A 20,919-nucleotide genomic window follows, 5' to 3' on the forward strand; every position below is an offset into this window, starting at 1 on the left:
TGCAATCTACATTACTTTATCCAGCAAAGCTATCATTTAGAACGGGTGGGGGGGTGGGGGGGGTGGGGAGATAAAGTGCTTCACAGACAAGGTAGAGCTAAAGGAGTTCATCATCATCAAGTCTTTATTATATGAAATGTAAAGGGACTTATTAAAGAAAAAGAAGATCAAAAACTATGAACATTAAAATGGCAACAAATTTGCACCTATCGACAACTGAATCTAAGAAAACAAACTAAGCAAACAACCAGAACAGGAACAGAATCATAGATATGGAGATCATCTGGAGGGTTATCAGCAGGGAGGGGGGCGGGGGAGAATGGGGGGAAAGGTGCAGTGATTAAAAAGCATAATTGGGTAGGTACAAAATAGACAGGAGATGTTAAGAATAGTATAGGAAATGGAAAAGCCAAATAACTTACATGCATGACCCAAGGACATGAACTAAGAGAGGGGATTGCTGGCGGAAAGGGGGTACCAGGAGGAAAGGAGCTAAGGGGGAAAAATTGGGACAACTGTAATAGCATAATCAATAAAATATATTTTTAAAAAAGAATAACAGCCCTGGCTGGCGTAGCTCAGTGGATTGAGCATGGGCTGCAAACCAAAGCATCACAGGTTCGATTCCCAGTCAGGGCACATGTCTGGGTTGCAGGCCACGGCCCCTGGCAACCACACATTGATGTTTCTCTCTCTGTCTCTCTCTTTCTCTCTCCCTTCCCTCTCTAAAAATAAATAAATAAAATCTTAAAAGAATAACAAAATCCAAATGTTCAATAATGTAACTGCTATAATGTACATGAAAGAAAGAATATATATATGAAGAAAATAATGGTCAAAGTTTTCCAAATTTGATGAAAACTATAAACTCATATATCCGCCTATAAACTCACAGCTTCAAGAATTTTCAATGAATCTCAATTAGTAAAAAACAAACAAAAAAACAAAATTTCACAGAATCATATTATAATGAAATTGTTGAAAACCAGTAAAATAGAATATCTTAAAAGCAACCATATAAGAAACTTTATGTACTGTAAAACAAAGATAAGAATGCTAACTTTTCACTAGAAATAGTGTAAGTAAAAAAAAAAAACCCAGAATGACAAGTAGAAAAAAAATCAAGATAGGATATTTAAATACAACCATGTCAATAATTCATTAATATTAAACAACCCAAAATGGACAGAGAAGTGTCATATTGTATGATTCCATTTATATGAAATTGTAGAATGGGCAAAATTAATACAAAGAAACGCTAGTTGCCTGGGACCAAGGGTGTTAGCCACAAAGAGACATGAGAAATCTTTTTAGGTTATGGAAAAATTCTGTATCTTGATCTGAGTGATGGTTACATTAGCGTATACATTTGGTACTTAAATGGGTGCATTTTTTGTATGTAAATCAAACTTCAAAAAGTCTTTTTAAAAGTTAAAAATATATATTAAATGTCAAAACAGAGTTTTGAACCCAAGCAGCCTGGAAACAAACGTTGTGTTCTTAATGATTCACTATGCCTGCTATGTCTTGTCTGGCCTGAAAAGCAAGGTCATCTATTCAATTAAATTTCCAATACATGATATTGTGACTTCAAAAAAAGGCACTCACTTTTTAGATTGAAATATCCTTGGACAAAAAAGTTAAATGCCTAGAATTTAATTTATCCAGATATGCACAAGGCCATGAAGTGATGAAGACAACAAGACAAACTAGAGTTACACCATGTTCTTAAGTGAGGAGTCGATCTTGTAGAGAAAGCACTTACCCTCAGCTCAATGCAGACAGGTAATGCAACACCAATCCAAATTCCAATGCAGATGTTTTTGGAAGAAAAGGTGTTTAGAAAATGGATTTGAAATTTTATCTGAAAGAATGGGCATGAAGAGCCAAAAGGTTCTGAAAAACCAAATAGCAAGGTATCTTGCCTACCACATTGCAACGCATCTTTTAAAAACCAGTAATTAAAGCAAGTAAAGCAATCTGGCACCAGTGAAAGAATAGACAGATAAAATTCTGAGTCTCAAAACAGAAATATGTGCATATGGAAACTTATCATGTAAGGTTAGTGTTTTATTCAAATGAGCTGCAAAGGGATACATCATTTAATATATGATGTGGAAAGAACTGAACACTCATTTAAAAAAATAAACTTAGGCCTCATCTTTCATTTTCATTAAAACAAATTCCAACCAGATTAAAGATTTAAACAAAAACAAAAGCATAAAGGTACTGAAAGAAAATGTTAAGGACCATTTGTATAATCTTGAAGAGATTTCTTTAAAGATGATAGAAAACCCAGAAGCCATTAAGAGAAAGACTTGTGCATAACAAGTCTATTTTTTTTTACAAAAATTAGAAAGCAGAGAACAAACTGGGAATATTTGCTAGTTCTAAAACAAAAAGAAGATTGACATACCTAATACATAAAGAGAGCGTAAAAACAAAACCATCACTCTAATGCATTCTTGGTGATAAGCAAGTTAATATATAACTATCTGTTTTTCAACATGTGTGTGCATGCATGCACGTGTATATCTGGATCTCCAGGAATTTTTATTTCAATACTCTGTGTAATAGGGGAAAACAATGAAAAAAATATGAAGTGTACATGAATGAGGACTGAACTATGACCCACTGATGCAAGAGTATTCCATTCAGCTATTAAAAAGAAAGAAGGTTATCTATAGAGACTGACATACAAAGTTTGATAACTCAATTTATATATTACGATCTCATTTTTATTAGAGAATATTATACAGTCCAAGCCTCTCAACTGATTCAAGCAGGACCACTGGTTGGTTAATAGAATAAAAGTTGAAGTATGGGAAGATACTTTAAGTACTTCATTTTAGTTTTAAAAATATATACATTCATTCTCCCATCTTTGGATAGAGGACCAAGGTCTTTTCTTTAATTATGGGTCCACCTGTCCTTTCTGATTAAACCATACCCTTAGAATAGTGTTTAAGATTTCTGGTTTCAGTTTCTTTAGAATGGAGTGAGGACTTAAAAACATTTGCAAAGCAATCCAGGTGCATGTTCTAACTAGATTTATATTTTTTATCCAGCCTTTCACAATTGCCTTGCTCGCTCTCCATTGACTGTAGTTTTTCTTAGCATCTAGCCCTTAGCAAATCTTTTCAAAGCATTAGACTTAGTTTAAATAGGAACAATAATTCTCTTTTATGCTCACATTTATATGTTTCATTGAAATTTCCAAAGCAGTACTACTAAAATAAAAGATTTGGAAACAAGCAAGTTAACTCTTGATAAACATAAAGCATAATAATCTGTAACTATAAATTAACACTCATGTTTATTAATCTCTTATGAAATATTTTAACATGAGCCATGTTAACTAAATATTATTAACTGTGTATACTGAAGTCCCTAGACCTGTGCTGTCCAACACAGAACACTTGAAAGTTGAAATGGGGATTGAGATGTGCTATAAATGTAAAATATGTACCAGCTTTTGAAAACTTCATACTGAAAAAAGAATGCAAATGCTGGGATGATTTTTATATTGACCATAATTTGAAATGATAATATGGAAATGCCAAATTAAATAAAATATGTTGCTAATATTAATTCACTTAAATTTTTAATGTGGTTAATAGCCAACTATAAATTACAAATGTTGCTTTCACTATATTTCTATTAGGTAGCACTGTTCTAGACCTGTGGACAGCCTTTGTTCCTGACGATGGCATCTGTGAAGTTCTACTTGACCAAGTGATTCAGATTCTTTTTTTTTTATCACCTGTGTTCCCTCAACCCAAGACGTGTTGGATAGCATTTTGTGAGAAATCTCTCTACTCGGACTTTTGGTTCCGTGTCACGGATCAGTAAACTATGGCTCAGGGGCTAATGTTGGCCTGCTGCCTATTAGTATAGCCCACAAGTTAAGAACAGTTTTTGTGTTTTTAAATGGTTGGGGAAAAAAAAGAAGATTATTATTTTTGTGAGGCATAAAAATTACATGAAATTCAAATTTCAGTGTCTTTCCAAAAAGCTTTCTGAGCCTGTGGCCATGCACAGTTCATGCAATACCTATGGCTACTTGGTGTCACAGGGGTGTAGGTGAATAGCTGCTTCAGAGACCATGTTGCCTGCAAAATCTACATTATTTATTACCTGACCTTACAGAGAAAAGCTTGCTGACCACACCTTTATATCATTCCTTATGACCCATGTGCATAGTTAGCTGCCAGTTGCTTCTGCAGGATCTGGTGGAAATAAATAGAAGGAGAGCTTCCCATTTTCACCCCTACCAGAGATTAGTTTAATTTCCAGCTCCTTAACTTGCTTCTGCCATACTGTTCTTGATTCAAGAAAGTGTTCAGAGGCCCAGTCACTGGGAAAGTCTCTTCTGAAATAGTATTTATAATTTGTTTTTACCTCTGTGTTCCTTTTATTTCAAAAGATAGTAGGGTTTTGTTTATTTTTCTGGGACAGGTTTTACACAGATGGAATCATAAGAGAGATAGGACCTGGCTGGCATAGCTCAGTGGATTGAGCGCAGGCTGCGAACCAAGCATCACAGGTTCGATTCCCAGTCAGGGCACATGCCTAGGTTGCAGGCCATGGCCCCCAGCAACCACACACTGATGTTTCTCTTTCTCTCTCTCTCTCCCTCTCTCTCTCTCCCCTCCCTCTCTTTTTCTCTCTCTCTCTCTCCCTCTCTCTCTCTCTCCCCCTTTCTCTCCCCCTCCTCCCTCTCTAAAAATAAATAAATAAAATCTTAAAAAAAAGAGAGAGATAGGAGACTCATGGCATCAGTGGTCAATGTGGGCCTTGACTCTGAGATTCGCCAGTGTTCCAGCTATGACACCAATGCTGTCCTCTGAGGGCTTGAGTGTTCACTGATCTTTCAGTGTCCAGCCTCTGAGTAACATTTTCAGTTTTCCTTTAAACCCTCTACCCCTCTGCAGACCTGTTCCTCAACCCACAGTTTCCCAGGTACCTACCTCAGTAGACCCTGTGAATGCAATCTTGTCTATGCCAATGTGAGAAGCTATTGCTGCCCCAGCCGTTGGCCCATATCCTGGCAAAATATTGATGACTCCTGGTGGAAAGCCAGCCTAACAAAACAGAATTGGAGGAAACGTGGCTTGTGAGAGGTGAAGAAGCACATTAAATCAGATCTGCTCCAGTGGGCCCCAACCACACGGGGAGTGGGGGTCACTCCTGAAGGCGGTTTCTCTTACCTCCTTGATGAGGGCTCCCATGTAGAGTGCGCTGAGTGGTGTTTGCTCTGCTGGTTTAATAACTACTGTATTGCCACAGCACAGAGCTGGAGCAATTTTCCAGGCAAACATCAGCAGGGGGAAGTTCCACTGAAAGGAAAAACTCAAGGTTGATAGATGGAAAAATATCCTCCACTACTTTGTTTTCAAGCTGTGACTTCTCAGATTTCTCAGACTAGTCCTCAACATAAATCTTGTCCCACCACAAAGTGTAGATGTTTGGATTTTTAAATTACTTCATTAAGAATAAAATAGGACTGACCTTGAAAATCCAAATTAGTATATTCCAACTACCAAGCAAAAGAAATCACACGATGAAAAGGGAGTATTTGTTTTTTCTTTGTTTTGTTTTAGTTTTTCATTGCTGTTATTTTATATGTTTTTAAAACTAGACTTCGGTTCCAGTAAGTTCTTGTGTTTGAAAACTTTTTCTTGCCTTGGTGATTTTTATACCAGGAATTTCAGACTGATATGGAAGCTCTTCAGTGTGAAAGAACTAGAAGAGAAAATTCTAGTTGTAAATTATATTTGTTAATGCACATAATTTGTCGTGGTAATCCCTTTTCTTTACCTACACGAATTATCACAAAAACATGATTATAAAATAAAGTGTATCCTTATTTTTTGAGTATGCAGAAATTTTAGTTTGCTTCCTTCTTACTACAAAAATAAGCTAATGGACACTAAAATAATACATGTATTTGGATTTGAGGCTAAAGCTGGTTTAAACTAATTTTTAAAAGGGTATTAAGCTGGTATTGTCATACTCACAGGCATGAACCTCAGGACTATCAGGTGTCGTTGATAATTTCATTAAGAAAGAAAACAGAAATCTTGGTCCCCTGGCTTCAGCCCCTGACCACAATGTGTTTCTGCCTGAAGCATCTCAGCTGCCATCCTTGAAAGATTCTCACTGGCCCTGGCAAGCTTGCAAAAATATACAAGTGTCTTGCCTTCACCAAACACCCAATTTCTTTTCCCCTTAGTTGTTTATAAACTTGGGAGTCCACAGTGATGTTTTAATTCCATCTACAGTATATAAATCTTGGAGTGCGGTAACTGAGCTGGAGCTGGTTGACAAGCAGCTCTCATCCTGTCAGTGAAAGCTGCAGCTCCCCGAGTCTGGGAAGGGCAAGAAGAGCAGGTTTCAGTTCCTGCAATTAAGGTGACAGACCTCACCCCTCCTCTGATCCAAGTGGGGTTTTTCTGGGTGGTGTGGGGGCAGAAGAACTTAAACCAAACCACTCATTTTCCATTTTCACTCTCTAATAAATTTCACAGTAACCCAGAGTCTGTAGATCCTGAAAAGAACATTAATACCTCCCAAAAATCTTTGGCCACCAAAGCCAAAGATTACCTTAACTCATTCTCCTATATTTTGAAAAAAAGAAAAAGAAAACTTCTTGTCTACAGTGTAAGAATTTAGTTTGAGCCTCCCCTAAAATCCCTGCCAGAATGATTAGCTGGTACTCTTGGAAGATTTGATGATGTTTTGTATAGTGCCAAGGCTGTGTATGGGGGAAGAGAGAGAGAGAGAGAGAAGACAATGTTTAATGTTCCAATCTAAACACTAAGCACTACATCTATTTCCCTTTACAAGACACACAACAGCCCGGCATGGTTTCAATTATGACCATGACGTTAATGGTACTGCTGTGTCTTCTGTAGAGTCTTCTATCTAGATTCTTGTGAAAAGAAACAGTGGGAAAGAATGAGATTAAAAGACCATATAAAACAATATGCCTGGAAAGATGGTGAGTCACAGTTTTAAAAAATAAACAAGCAAATATAACAAAGCATTAATTTTCCATAAGCCAAATGGACATCCATAACCAAGGGCAGGTTATTAATACATTGGGCTTGGCTTTGCTTATTTTAATCATGAGAATTCCATGACTTGAGAACTCAACTCCTGGTAACGGAGCTGAAACCCTATTAACCTGTTCAAATAAGCATTTGCAGGGAGGCTGTTAAAGATATGTCAACAACATGAGCTCAGTTTTTTCCCCCCAGTAATGGAAAACACACATTGCTGAGATCCATGTTTTATGTATCTTTAAGAGAACTGGCTCAAATGAAAATAAATATGAGACCCAAGGAGATACACTCACTGGGATGATCTGTCCACACACTCCAATGGGTTCATGTCTTGTAAAGGTAAAATAGTCTCCATCTGAAAGAAATGAGCATGGTCACTACCAGAGAATTCAGATTGGAAGAAAAAAATGCAGAGATAGAACTTGGGTGGCAGCAAAAAAAAAACCAAACAAACAGAAATAAAGTTGAAAACACATCCCACTCAACCATGTACAAAAGCTGGTAGAAGAGCTCTTACTTGGCATAAAGTATCTCCAGATATGGCTCCCAGACACCCAGAGTATTAACCTCTTCAGGCAAAATGAAGGACAGGTTTTTGATGACACTGGAAGCCGTCCTGGGGAGGGAGCGTGTATGTGGGGGAGCTAGAAACTGGAAAATACCCATTACTAAATGTTATGATCCTTACATGCAGAACAGTTATTTGATTTAAAAACTGACATACCTCAAAAATTTAAATAACTTTCTGAGGTATTAAAAAATTAAGTAAAATACTAGTGAGTCAAGTTAAAATTCTATGCAACTGGAAAAGGTGAGGAGTAAAAGTGGATCTATTCATAGCTCAGTCTAGGTGTCAAATGCACTTCCTGGAGGAACCAGGCATATGTTGGCCTATTTCAAGAAGGCAAAAGTCCACTTCAAAGCACATTCCAACAATAACCCAAAGCCTCCACCCTCAAATGAGCCATGGAAATGAGGATGATTTAATAACCTTGTTTTCCTTATAGGAACAAAAAGCAACTAAAATAATTATCCAGGAAAACCAAACCAAACTATTCCTTAGGAGAATGTCATTATGTTTATCTGAATTATTTTAAATGTCTGATTGAAATAACCAAAGAAAGAATGGCTCATTTTTATCACAGGGCCTTTCATTTCTGGTCCTGGGCAAAGTCTTTGTTTTTCCCCAATTGCCAACCTTTTGGCCCTGCCACTGATATTTATTGTCTCTCTCAAAAGCCTCCCCCCTGGGAAAGTGAAGATGCTGAGCTAATGCTCATGAAGAGCATTACTTTTAGGGACAGGTAAGGCTACAGGTGGGGGCAGAGTGTGTGGACTGGAGAAAGAGAAATGATTGCCTCTCGACACACTTGAATCACTAATATTTATCAAACAAAATTGTTTTAAATTCAAAATTATACTCTTTAAAATAATTAAAGGTTTCTCTCTTTCTCCTGAACCTCTTTCCAGAATTAATAGCTAGCTACCTTACTGGTGCATTGTTTCAAAAAACTTTTTTTCACATACAAGTATATGTAGCATCCTTTTATTCCCCCTCCCTCTTTTAATACAAATGGCATCATATTATTCACAGTCTCCCATATTTTGTTTTTTCCCCACTTTTTTCATGTAAATCTAACATATTTAACTGCTGAATGTTATTCCACTGGCTCAGTAATGGTAGTAGTTATAAACTATCCTGAAGGACACAGAAATTGATTTTAGTTTAGGCTATTATAAATAATGCTGTAAACACTATCATTATATATCTTAGTTTTGTGTGCAGACAACTCCAGAATTTTCACAGATGCCATTTTTTACAATAACATCAGGTATTACCCTTCTTTAAGTTATAAATCTCCATAAAGGTTGTCTTTTAAAAATATTAATACCTTTTAATGTTTCAGGTTGTTTTTTTCAGTAGACATAAATGTGATGTCAGGCTCTTCTTCCAGGGAAGGTTTTCCATGAGAAGCAATAACACCAACCAATAGGCTAAAGAGTTTTATTTCCAAGGAAATCCTTCCCAACTAAACTAGAATTTGGTTAAGATGATGGATTCAGGTGGATAATCACAGACCATAAAAATCAGACTAAGCCCTGGCTGGTGTGGCTCAGTGGATTGAGTGTGGGCTGTGAACCAAAGGATGGCCAGTTCAATTCCCAGTCAGGGCACATGCCTGGGTTGTGGGCCGGGTCCCCAAAAGAGGACGTGCAAGAGACAACCACACATTGATAATTCTCTCCCTCTTTCTCCTTCCCTTCCCCTCTCTCTAAAAATAGATAAAATCTTTTTAAAAATCAGAGTAAAATGTCAAATTGGAGTACAAATAGGCTAAGAAAAATGGGAATATGAACTGAAGAATGACACAAGTGCTTATTCTAGCAGTGCATGTGGGACGCTGGAGTGGCTGAGAAAATTCACAAGGCACTTGCACAAGCACAGCATGGCGAATCATGAGGCACTTCCCTCCTTTACATGCGAAGTGCTTAAGAATTTAGTTGCCTTATTTATATATCATTTTGAAAGTTTTGAATAAACAATAGAAGAAAAATGTGTAGGCAAAATCTCAAAAAACTGACTTCAAAAGGAACTAAATTCAACTCCATAACTATGTCCCAAAAGAAACTGAGTTACTGGGAATAAAAATTTTCCTGAGTAAACTGTTCACAGAGAAAGGAACTGAAGAATCTACTGTCCCTACATTTCCTCTAAGTAGTTAATAAAGAAGTGCAGGGTATTGTGGTGCTTCAATTCCTTCCAACAGAGTATTGAGTGCAAGATAAAGAAAGGGCCTAGACCTTGAATTTGATCTTTCTCATCTGGTCAGTACAAGAAGATTCTGGACACTGCAGTCTGATCTTGGGTGCCTGGCAAACACAAGAGCTGTGTCTTCTGTATGCACCCTTGTCCAGGGCTAAAGGCACCTCAGAGGTCCTTCACAGCTACTATGGCCCCACTCCAAATCCCAGCAAACTTCTAAACTAAAGTTACCCATAGACAAATCGCTTAAGGGCCATCTTCATAATTTCTGCTATATCCAAGTATAACTTACTCTATTACTTACTTAATTTTTTAAATCAATTCATCTTTTAAAAATATGAAAATGGTGATATGATAGTCTCACCTTAAAGAAAATCTATGAAACAACTGATTTCATGAGTTAGCAACATTTTCTCCTAATTTCTTCAAATCTATGATTAAAATAATAAATGTTCACCACTTTATTATATAGTCATCTTGCATGGCACCAGTGCCATGTGGTATGCTCTAGTGTGTTTCTCAAATTTAAATGTGTACACAGAGCACCCGGAAGTCTTGCTACAATGCAGAGTCTGAATCAGTAAGTCTGGGATGAGCCCTGACACTTCACATTTCTACAAGCTCCCAGGTGATGCTGGTGCTTCTGATCCACAGATCACACTGCGTCGTGAGGTTCAAAGGAACCAAGAGGCTAATGGAGAATCCACAGGTATCGCAATGACTGCCAGTCACTTTATAGTAGCTGACTTCATTTCTACTTATTTATTTTTTGCCTACTAATTTGCCTGAAAGGGGTTTGAAGTGTAGGAGAACCTGATTAATGTTTTTAACACTTTTAAAATATCCAAAATTTATAAAGAACTTACAAAACTCAACACCAAAAAAAAAATCCAATTTGAAAATGGGCAAAGGACCTGAATAGACACTTACCCAAAAACCACATACAGATAGCCAATAGACATATGAAAAGATGCTCAACATCACTAATCATCAGGGAAATGTAAATTAAAGCCACATTGAGATATCACCTCACACCTATCAGAATGGCTACTATCATTAAATCAACAAGACTAGTGAAGATGTGGAGAAAGAGGAACCTTTGTACACTGTTGGTGGGAATGCAGATTGGGGCATCCACTGTGGAAAGCAGTATGGAGATACTTCAAAAACTTAAAAATGAATCTGCTTTTTGATGCAGCGAACCCACTTCAGGGAATATGAGGTCTGTCCAGAAGGTATCCAGCCATGTAGTATGAAAAATAGAGATATTCACTGAAGAAGATACCAGAAACCTTGTACATAGGACAATGACACTTCAGTGTCCTTCGAAGCAGGCACCTTGGGACCTCACAGTTCTCCCAGTCACCATCAGCCACCCCATCGTATTTTCCTGAATCTCATCAATGGTCTGAAATCTCTTTCCTTTCAAGGTGATTTTAGTTTTGGGAAAAGCCAGAAGTCATAGGACACCAAATCTAGGCTGTAAAGGGGCTAAGTCACCTGGGTGATATGATGTTTTGCCAAAAAACTCTGCACGGGATGTGATACACGAGTGGGCCCACTGTTGTGATAAAGCTGCCAATCACCAGTTGCCCATAGCTGTGGCCTTCTGAATTATCTGAATAGTTTCCACAGAGGAATGTTCAAGCTTAACACAAAATGTGATGCAGATTTGTTGCTCTACTCAGTCATTTTGAATGCCATGGCCACACAGTACACGTGCTCATGCAACAGCATCTACCACCCCCACTGACTAGTACAGTGAAGTGGTCATTGTTCACGCATACACACTCCAGTCCACTCTCCTTGGCTGCCAAGTTATCTCAATGTCACACAAACTGTTCTCATTATGTTAATAATGGCTGGGCTTTTTCTGGATAGACCTTGTATATCCGCAAAAACCTAAAACACTAATTTGAAAGAACATAAGCACCCCTATGTTCATTACAGCATTATTTACAATCACCAAGAGATGGAAGCAGCCCAAGTGTCCATCATGAGATGAGTGGATAAAACAACTATGGGACATTCACACAATGTAATACCACTCAACTGTAAAAAAGAAAAAATTTTACCCTTTGCGACAGCATGGATGAAGCTAGAGAACATTATGCTAACTGAAATAAGCCTGTCAGAAAAAGACAAATACCATATGATTTCAGTCATATGTGGAATCTAATGAACTAACAAGCAAAATACAGACAGACTCATAGAGAGCAGGAATGATAGCTATGGATGTGGGGAGGTTAGGGGATGGAAGGATCGAGCAAAAGGAAACAGGACTCATGGACACAGACAACAGTGTGAAGATTGTGGGGGGAGAAGGGCACAAGGGGGCTAAATGGTAATGGAAAATAATACAATAAAAATGAAAAATTAAATAGCAAAATAAGAACTACATATATATTTCTATAGAACCTTACAAAATATTTTACCATTCTTAATAGTTAATGCTCAAAACAATTCTTTGAGAAAAAACAGAGCAACTGTTATCACATTTTATAAATGGAGAAAATACGGCACATACATTAAGTTCAGAGTCATGCAACTCATTACATTGTGACTCTTGGACTTGAACCTGGGTCATCAGACTTCAGGTTCATTACCCTTAGAAACATATTAAAGACTCTTTTTTGAATAAGGTGCTGGATTTAGGTGGATATCACAAACTATAGAATCACTATTAGGTCAATGAGGAGTGCAAATGGGGTAAATGACAACCCTTTTGTGAAAGATGATGAGGACTCTTTGATGGTCTGATATGTGGACACAGAGAACTCACACAAACTCCAGTATCGTAACTTATCAAGGGAACACTGTAGAGCAACACCCCCTTCCCTCAACTGGGGAAGCACAAGACAGCCCCTCTCCCCTCTTCATCTAGAGAGAGTTGACTCAAAAGGGCAACAATGTTAACTTCTCTCTCTCTCTTCTATACCTAAGATGATATATAATGAGTACTCTTCTCTGCTAGAAGAAAAATTACAACCCATTTTCCCAACTTTTATGTTAACAATGCTCTCCAAATATGGCAAGGAGACTTCAAAGTTTGTTCCCTCCATTTCTCGAGCTTTGTGCTATTAAGCCCATGAGCTTGATGTAGAAAAAAAAAATCTGTACCCAAACACAGACATTCCATTTGGGGCTATGATGATCTTAGGTCTTCTTACCAAATATGAAGCAGAGAGAGCTCAGACTCAGCATGAAAGGACTGCATTTGATGAGGACATCAAAAAAAAAAATGTTCTGAATACCACAATTTGAGCCAACAAGTTAGAACATAAATAACCATGATGGAGAAAGCTAAAGAAAAAATGAGATACCAAAAAAGAAATACTAAATAATATGTGTAGGAGTTTTTATCTCTCTACCTTTTACTCATTTCACTCAAGAAAGTAAAAAGTTACAGAGTAACAGCTACTGCTCTTACAGGAGTTGAAGACACACCCAGAAACACTTTCTCTGATGTGTTTTTATACCTGAGTGCTTGCACCTCATGAGGAATATAAATTTCTTACAACCGAATACTTTTTTATACTATGAATTTGGTTGAATTATGGATCAAATTTTACTGAATATTTGTAGACCAAACCATGTCTAGAATTATATTAAGAAAAGTCTTTTTCCCAGAATAGAATGAGCTTCTGCTGTATTTGTGAAATACAGTTGAGCTGCCATGCTGTGTTCTTTGATGGGGGGTTGTCAAATTACACAGAAGAGACAGAAATTATTTAGTCAACTAGGACAATTTAATTTTTAGGTTATTCATTGCAGGTAAACATTACTTTTTAAAGCAGACTTTATAGTTGTTTGAAAAAGATTTTCAACAGAATTTTTATTCTCATAATATCTGACACTGGCACAGTCTATACAAAAACTAAACACAGTGTAATTGGGCAATATGCACAGTCAATGAAATCAGAAAACTCTCAAATGTGCCAGAAACTGAGGAGAAATTTATCCAAAATGGACCTGAAGGACTAGCTCTCAATTACAATATTAAGAGTATTTCAAGAACTGCAGCTAATTTTATATACCTGGGCACACTGAAAATGAGTTTATTTGATAGCATGAAAATCTGGAGCACAGTTCAGTGAATGGGAGGCCATCTTCCAACCTCTAATCTGTGTAGAGAATTACCTCTTGGGGAGCTAGAAACCCTTCTGATTACTCCAGGATTAAACAATTACACCAGCTACACCGAACTTTTCATTACGCCCCCTGACAGATTCCTATGTATTGTGACCCTGAACAGGCCTTGATGAACAGTGTACATTTATAATGATAAACTATAAACACCTACACAAACACAGACTTTACATTACGGGGGGGGGGGTGGCAAAAAACGGAATTTATTTATAAAAAACTGTGTATTTATTCTTACATGTTTAAACTTCAGTCACCTTCAAAGTATTCTATATTTGATGCAATACGCCTATTGAGATGTTTTTCCCACTGCTTAAAACAGTTTTTGAACTTTAGGTTTTGATCGAAAGAGTTTCTGCTGTTTTTTGTTTCACTTCTTCCACATTGGCAAAATGTTTCCCTTTGAAAACTTTTCTCATCCAGGGAAACAAATAAAAAAGTAGCTCCAGGTGAGATTGGGGGAATAGGGAGGGTGGAGCACAGGGGTCATGCTGTTTTTGGTCAAAAACTGCAGAACACTCAGCGCAGTGTGGGCAGGTGCATTTGTAAATCACTCATCATGAAATGGCAAATGCATTAAGAGAGTCTTTAAAAAAAACTCACTGAAGTTGAACGCAGCCTCTCTCTGCCAGTACACTGATACATATAGATTCCTAGAACACTCACCTAGCAGTGGAAGCCTGTACTACGAGGGGCCCGCCCTCCAGAAGATACTTCTGTTTTCCGGGAGGTCACCCCCCTACACTACTGTTCTGGACCTTAGTTTCTTTGTATGAAAAATGAGGGGATTGCCCTTAGGAATCCCTGAGGTCTTTTTCAGCCTTGAACTTCTCAAAAAGGTTACATATGAAACAGACTTCATTGACTTCCTGTCACTTCAGGTCCCACTAACTAGGCTGGGTTCTTCTTAGGTGGCCAGAGAAAATAGTTCCTCACTCTCAGTGAGCAATAAGAGTGAACAATAAGATCTCACTATATGCATTCTTCGTTGACAATACTAAACTAGATGTAGTTGTTGAAGGCGAAGCCTTAGGATCTGAGTTAATGTCAGAGCATTTTTAACCTATTCTTTAGTTAGCAGGTAAAACTGAAAAGGGATGGAAGTGGATAAATAATTACTTATGTATGACCAAGGCAGTTTTTTACCTTTTGTACAAGCTAATGTATCATGAAGCCATTTTCGTGTTGGAATTCAGCTTAAAGCACGAACTATATTTTCTCTGCTTACATATCACAAAATCAATCAAATCACCGGTAGTTACAGAGGAAAAGCATATGCAAATCAGTTAGTTTCCATTTCTCCCTCCATTAATTGCAAACAAGCTTTGATCCTTCCTCCATCATTAGGAGTTTGTGGACATGAGAGGGGCTGAGGACTTTGATATAGGTTGAAAATAATCAAAATGGGAGAAATAATACTTGGCCTGCTGGGCTGCTATGAGTTTAGAGATACTATAATAAGCACAAATAAAGTGTTCAATAAATCATGGTAATGATTATTATTTATCATCACAATTAGGAGATGCCATAGTAGAAGGGTCAGAGCGTAGGGTGTATGGTCAGAAACAAGGGCTGCACTGAGTACCACGGCAGGAAATAGTGGGCAGTGCTGTAAGGGGAACAACATCAAGGCCCTTGTGAATCAGACTGACACTGCCCGATGCTGTGATGACTCCAACTGTGGGGATGCAGTGGGGTGTGATGGGGAGGAATGGGAAAAGCCCTCCAGTCAGAAGGAGAAACAGCTGCCCAGTGGTTGGCTCAAAAGTGGTCACACCCTAACCCTTTTCTCCTCTTCCCAAATATTCTAGACGGAGGCTACCCTACAGGGGGAGGTGGGGGAAGCAGATACTTGCTCTCTCCAACTGATTATCCATCATGTAATCAAAGTGTTCTTTCTAAAATGCAATTTTGGTCAAGGCGCTCATCTACAGTATTCAAAATAATTCATGGCTCACCACTGCCATGGAATAAAACTTGTTGCATAGTTTACCTGGCCCCAGAGGCCCACTGTCTTCTGCATATATCTGGTTATACTTTCAGGTCCACTACCACACTGTACTCTGCTGCCTCCATTCTCTGCGCAGGTACTGTCACCACCTGTGATGGCCCAATCTCCATCTTCACTTATCTATCCTTCAGGTATCATACTGGATGGGATTGCCTCTTCTATGAAGTCTCACTGAACTTCATGCCCCCACATCTGAATAAGCTACACTACATGGCAATTGCTTGTCTACCATTGGTTATCCTTACTAATCTATAAGCATTTCACTTACTCACCTTTTAGCCCCAACACTTAACAAAGGATGTGAAACATAGCAGGTGCTCAAAAAAAAATCTGTTGAATGGATTAATGTGTTCGAAGACATAAGTGAATGACTAGAGGCTGAAGCTGATGCCTGGTAGAGAAGGTGAAGGAAGACTCTTCCCATTACATGGTGGCTTGCCTGCCTCTCTAAATGGGAAGGAGTGAAACAAATAGCACCATTCTTCCCGCTCTTTTTGGCTCTTATCTTTCGGTGTCAGAGATGCTAAGTTGGATGAACCATGGAGTATGATTCAGTGTAACAAAGCATTCTTATATTTTAAATTTAAAAAAAGCTTTCAGCTTTATTTTTTATCGGTGACCAAATGGAACTGTGTTTTGCATCTCTGTATTTCCCCTAGGAACAATGGTCTAGTATTCACTAATTCCGTGTCTGCACCAATTTTATGGAACTACCATGAATAATGAGAATCAACTATATATAAATCTAAAACTCTGCAGAGAGTTAAAGACTTCACCAGGGTGACTGGCCTCTACCTCTTCCTGCCCTGCTGAATTGGCCTCCCAAAGAGGGTCTATAGTGGCTAGGCAGAAAGAGGCCTGGGTTTGAATGTCAGGCCTGACTAGCCATGTGACCTTGTACAAGACACTAAACCCTTGCTGTCTCACTTTCTTACCTGTAAAATGGGTATAATATCTTTTAAAATCCAACCTATCTCACAGGGAGACACACAAAATCACAAAGATCCTGTGGTCACAAATACAGAGTACATAATTCCTTTGTGTTATAATTCCAAACAAAAAATTAAGGTGTTTCATAGGACAATACACATAACACAATAAAGACTTCATGGTTAAAGGCTAACAGCTTTCTTATATTACAGGTTTCATTGGAAAATAAGCAAGAGTGCAGAAACAGAGCCAAGCTCATGTTAAATTATTATGTTAAAAGTGACAATCACAAATGGATTGTTAAGAATAAATAACTGAATGATAATGACCCCTCTTCTCCCTGATCTTCTCCGAGAATCCCCCTGGTTTAGTCCAACTACATTCACTAAGCTCTAATCTAGCCAAAGAGGTGAGGGGCTGAATTCTGAGGAGCCCTCAGGCAAGCCCAAGTAAAACTGGAACAGAGAGGAAAGCAGCCAGGTTCACATTTGCTTCCATTTGCTTGAGGTCACAGAGATAGCTCTTACATCCCAAATCCCCAGCCTCTAGGAGCTCAGCCTACAGATATATGACCCTACAGAGAGTCTCTTCCTGGTATCCCTCTAAATGTACTTTAAGAAAAACTGGGGTAATGAAAAATTACTTAGCATTTAAAAAAATTCCTCACTTTTTTTCCTTCACAGGTTGAACACCAGTTTTTGAGTCAAGGTGGCTTAGAAATGGCTACTGTAAAAGCTGTTTCTAAGCCCTGTATTTCTAACTCCAAGATCAAAATCCTCAGGGTCTCCAAAGAGCAACAGAGGAAAACAGTGAAGCAATGGACTAGCCACTTCTATTGCCAGAGAAAGTTACAGTAAAGCTTCAACCACTATCAGAGACTTCAATAATCTGTTATTTAATCAGGGTCTTCTCCCCTAAGGAAGCAAATGAAAACCAAGGCATTGTTAGGCCAACTGGAGATTTATGCATAGGGCCTTCTGTTTCACTTTAGTCCTAAGATATCTGTAAAACATTTCAGTAGATATTTAAATGCTTGAAATACATATTTGCTGTTTTCATAGTAAAACAGCAATTGGGGTGAAAGCAAAAAAGGACCTTTGATCTTGTTCATTTACCTTTCTGCACTGAAGTAGGGGAGGCCAACCCAGAAAAGCTGACATGTGTGCTGTCCATGACAAAGGTTTTAAATCCTAGGTCCTCCAACAGGTTTGCACAAACCACACTGTGACTCTGCCTTACCTTGACAGTTCTCAAATCCTGCAAGTGCTGCTGGAGAACAGTGGTTCCATAAAATTCCTAGAGCCAGGACTGAACTAAGATTCTGACCCTCCCTAAGGGCAATCTCCATCCTTCTTAGTCTGCTAAACAAGTGAAACCTCTAGACAGCGGGAAGAGTGTCTGTAATTCAAAGCTCATTTTCTAAAGACTTAACATGCCATGTCCATCATCACTCATGGAGGCAATTTTAAAATAGTTCTTTGAAGTCTCATCTCTGTCCGTTCTCTACTCCCACTGTGACATCTTCTCTTCTTGCTCCATGCCTGAATGAGGCATCACAGCAGTTACCTGCTTGGTGCTGGTCTTGACCTTCCTCTTGCTACTCAGGGAGACCTGCAGCCTAGGTATCACCTGGAAGCTGGTTAGGAAATCAGAATCTCAGGCCCCACCCCAGGCCTAGTCAATCAAAACCAAGGGAGGGTGGAATCAGGAGAGGGAGGTGGAGATGGCTGGAGTGGGAGGGGAGTGGTGGGGGGTAAATGCAGACAACCGTACTTGAACAATAAAATAATTTTTTAAAAATAAAATTTTTTATTTTGAAAAAAAGAAACAGCACTTGAAGAAGATCGCAGGTGGTACATATACACAATAAAGTTGAGAACTGCTCTAAGCCATCTGCGCTATCAGCCAACTGTCCCCTTTTTATAAAGCAGTCCCCTTCAGTCTATGAAGGCTCTTACAGGGCACTCCCAAGTTCCCAGCATTACTGTTCACGCTTCCTAGTATGCACAGGGAAAGCAGGCTGTTTTCTGGAGAACCCAGGTAGAGTATCTGGCACAGTACTTAGCATCCAAGAGCCACTCAGTAAACATTTTTTCCTTCCTCATATCTACTCACCGCTCCTAATATCTACAGAGCTCATTTAGCCAGTCTCATTCCTGTCATGGTGTCTCTTCCTCCCATTATGTAAAATGGACCTTCCTAGTGAAGAGAGTCACCACCTCTAACGTTAAAATTTGGGCTCTACAACTTATTTGCTGGGTTACTTAGAAAGACTGTTTAACTCGTCCAGGCCTCAGTGTCCTCCTCTGTCGGTAAGGACGTTAACAACAGCGCCTTCCCTTTAGGGTGCTGCGCAAGTACTCCACATGGTATTAGCTATCCCCAATATTCACACTCAGATCAAGAAGTTTCCACCAACTAACTTAGTTTAGCTATTTTCCCTCTGCTTTAAAGGAATACAGCACTGATAGGCTAAGCCATGCAACTTACAAAAACGTGTCAGGGTGGTTGGTGGTTGTTTTTATAGATTGTAAAAGTAATTCACGGTCAATATAGAAAAATACTTTTTCAAAAGAAATACATCATCCATAATCTCACCACCAAGAGAAAATGTATTTCCCTCCAAACAAGTAGATCTTATGTTTCAGGAGGGAAAGAACTAAATCTTAATCTTCTCAAAATTTCCCTTGACTTCCCAGGCCCAAGGCCTCGCCACACCAGCAGAACCTCACCTAGCACAGTGCTAAGCACTCAGCAGCTGACAAACACACACCTATCCCTTGGGCTGACTGATGTATCAATGTAAGTGGCCTGACTCTGCACTTATATATGAACCATCTACATAAAGAAACAGGGACATTATCAGAGTGGTGTAATTTGTTAGGCTCTTTGTTCGGTTCAGACTGCTTAAGTGTGCTCATATCTGTATTCTCTGAGACTGCTATTTGTGTTTGGTGATGAAAGTGTGTTTCTGGTGGAGCCTCATGTTTCTTTTTTCAACATATTCAGATTTTACATACCTACAGGAATGGTCATCCCATGGATTTTATCAGCCCAGCCTGCGTAATAGCGAAGGGTTTTGATGACCCCCTGCAAATCCACATAAAAAGCTTGCAGGAACGGTTTGCCCCCGTTGAGGGATTCCATGGTCTGTAGGAAAAGAAATAGAGAGAACTTTCCAGTGATACGCTTGATAATTTCTGGAGCAGAAGATAAAAGAAGGCAAGAGAATAGAGATGAATATGAATGGTGACTCATACTTGGCCACCCCTGATTTCTCAAATACAAAGATTTTCGTGCTGCCAGCTTCACCTAGTTTCCAGTTGAAATCACATGGATATATACATGCATGTTGTTGTGCCCGTGTGTTTCCAGCAGTCACTATCCAAATACATACACACAAGATTTCTTCAACTGACGAGGAAGAAACAACTGTCTGTCAAACCAGCTCTGGTTATATTAATGATCAGAGCTTCTGGGGTCTTGTTCAGAGTCTAAACCAGCATCTGAATCCATAAAGAAGAGCAGGGGTATGGGCTTTTATGCAACTGATGTGAATGCAAAACGTTTTCAACAGCTGCCAAGACCCCTGCTGAGAAATGGAATATCCGTGGTTCACAGTGGGTTTATTTATTGCCACCAAATACACAAGATCTCCTCTAGGGAAGCTCATATTTTAACAACTTGAGGGCTGTTTTTTTGTAAATATTTATGTTAACAACCATTATCTATTAAGAATGAAGTATCTGGTTCATTTAATAAAAATAGAGGCATTAAGCAGTTTCATATTATAAATGTTATTTTAATCACATGTTCCTAGAGTGGTTAAATTGGTAACAAAAAGCATTGCAAATGAACACATTGAAATGAGAAGAGTATTTTGACTTGAGAAATATTAAAGGTGTTACAAATTGAACTTAATGAAATAAAAACTGTAATCTCATGTCCTTCTCTACAAGGACGTTTTAGAACACACACTAGTGTGAAAACTCTGTAATTTA

General features: G+C 38.5%; 1 protein-coding gene across 1 annotated transcript in view; it reads right to left on the bottom strand.

Moving 5' to 3' along the window:
* The window catches only part of ALDH1A2 (aldehyde dehydrogenase 1 family member A2), a 107,833-nt gene that overhangs the window by 34,769 nt on the left and 52,145 nt on the right, over nt 1–20,919 (bottom strand). Inside the window, exons 4-7 of the mRNA XM_045823396.1 lie at nt 19,939–20,068; nt 7,361–7,422; nt 5,211–5,339; nt 4,971–5,084 (exon numbers count right to left, since the gene is read on the bottom strand). Coding sequence (XP_045679352.1) covers nt 4,971–5,084; nt 5,211–5,339; nt 7,361–7,422; nt 19,939–20,068 — 435 coding nt within the window. The remainder of the gene's footprint in view (nt 1–4,970; nt 5,085–5,210; nt 5,340–7,360; nt 7,423–19,938; nt 20,069–20,919) is intronic.

This window comes from Phyllostomus hastatus, unplaced genomic scaffold (genome assembly GCF_019186645.2).
Source record: "Phyllostomus hastatus isolate PE091 unplaced genomic scaffold, TTU_PhHast_1.1 phas_scaffold_501, whole genome shotgun sequence".
In the NCBI taxonomy this organism is placed as follows: Eukaryota; Metazoa; Chordata; class Mammalia; order Chiroptera; family Phyllostomidae; genus Phyllostomus; species Phyllostomus hastatus.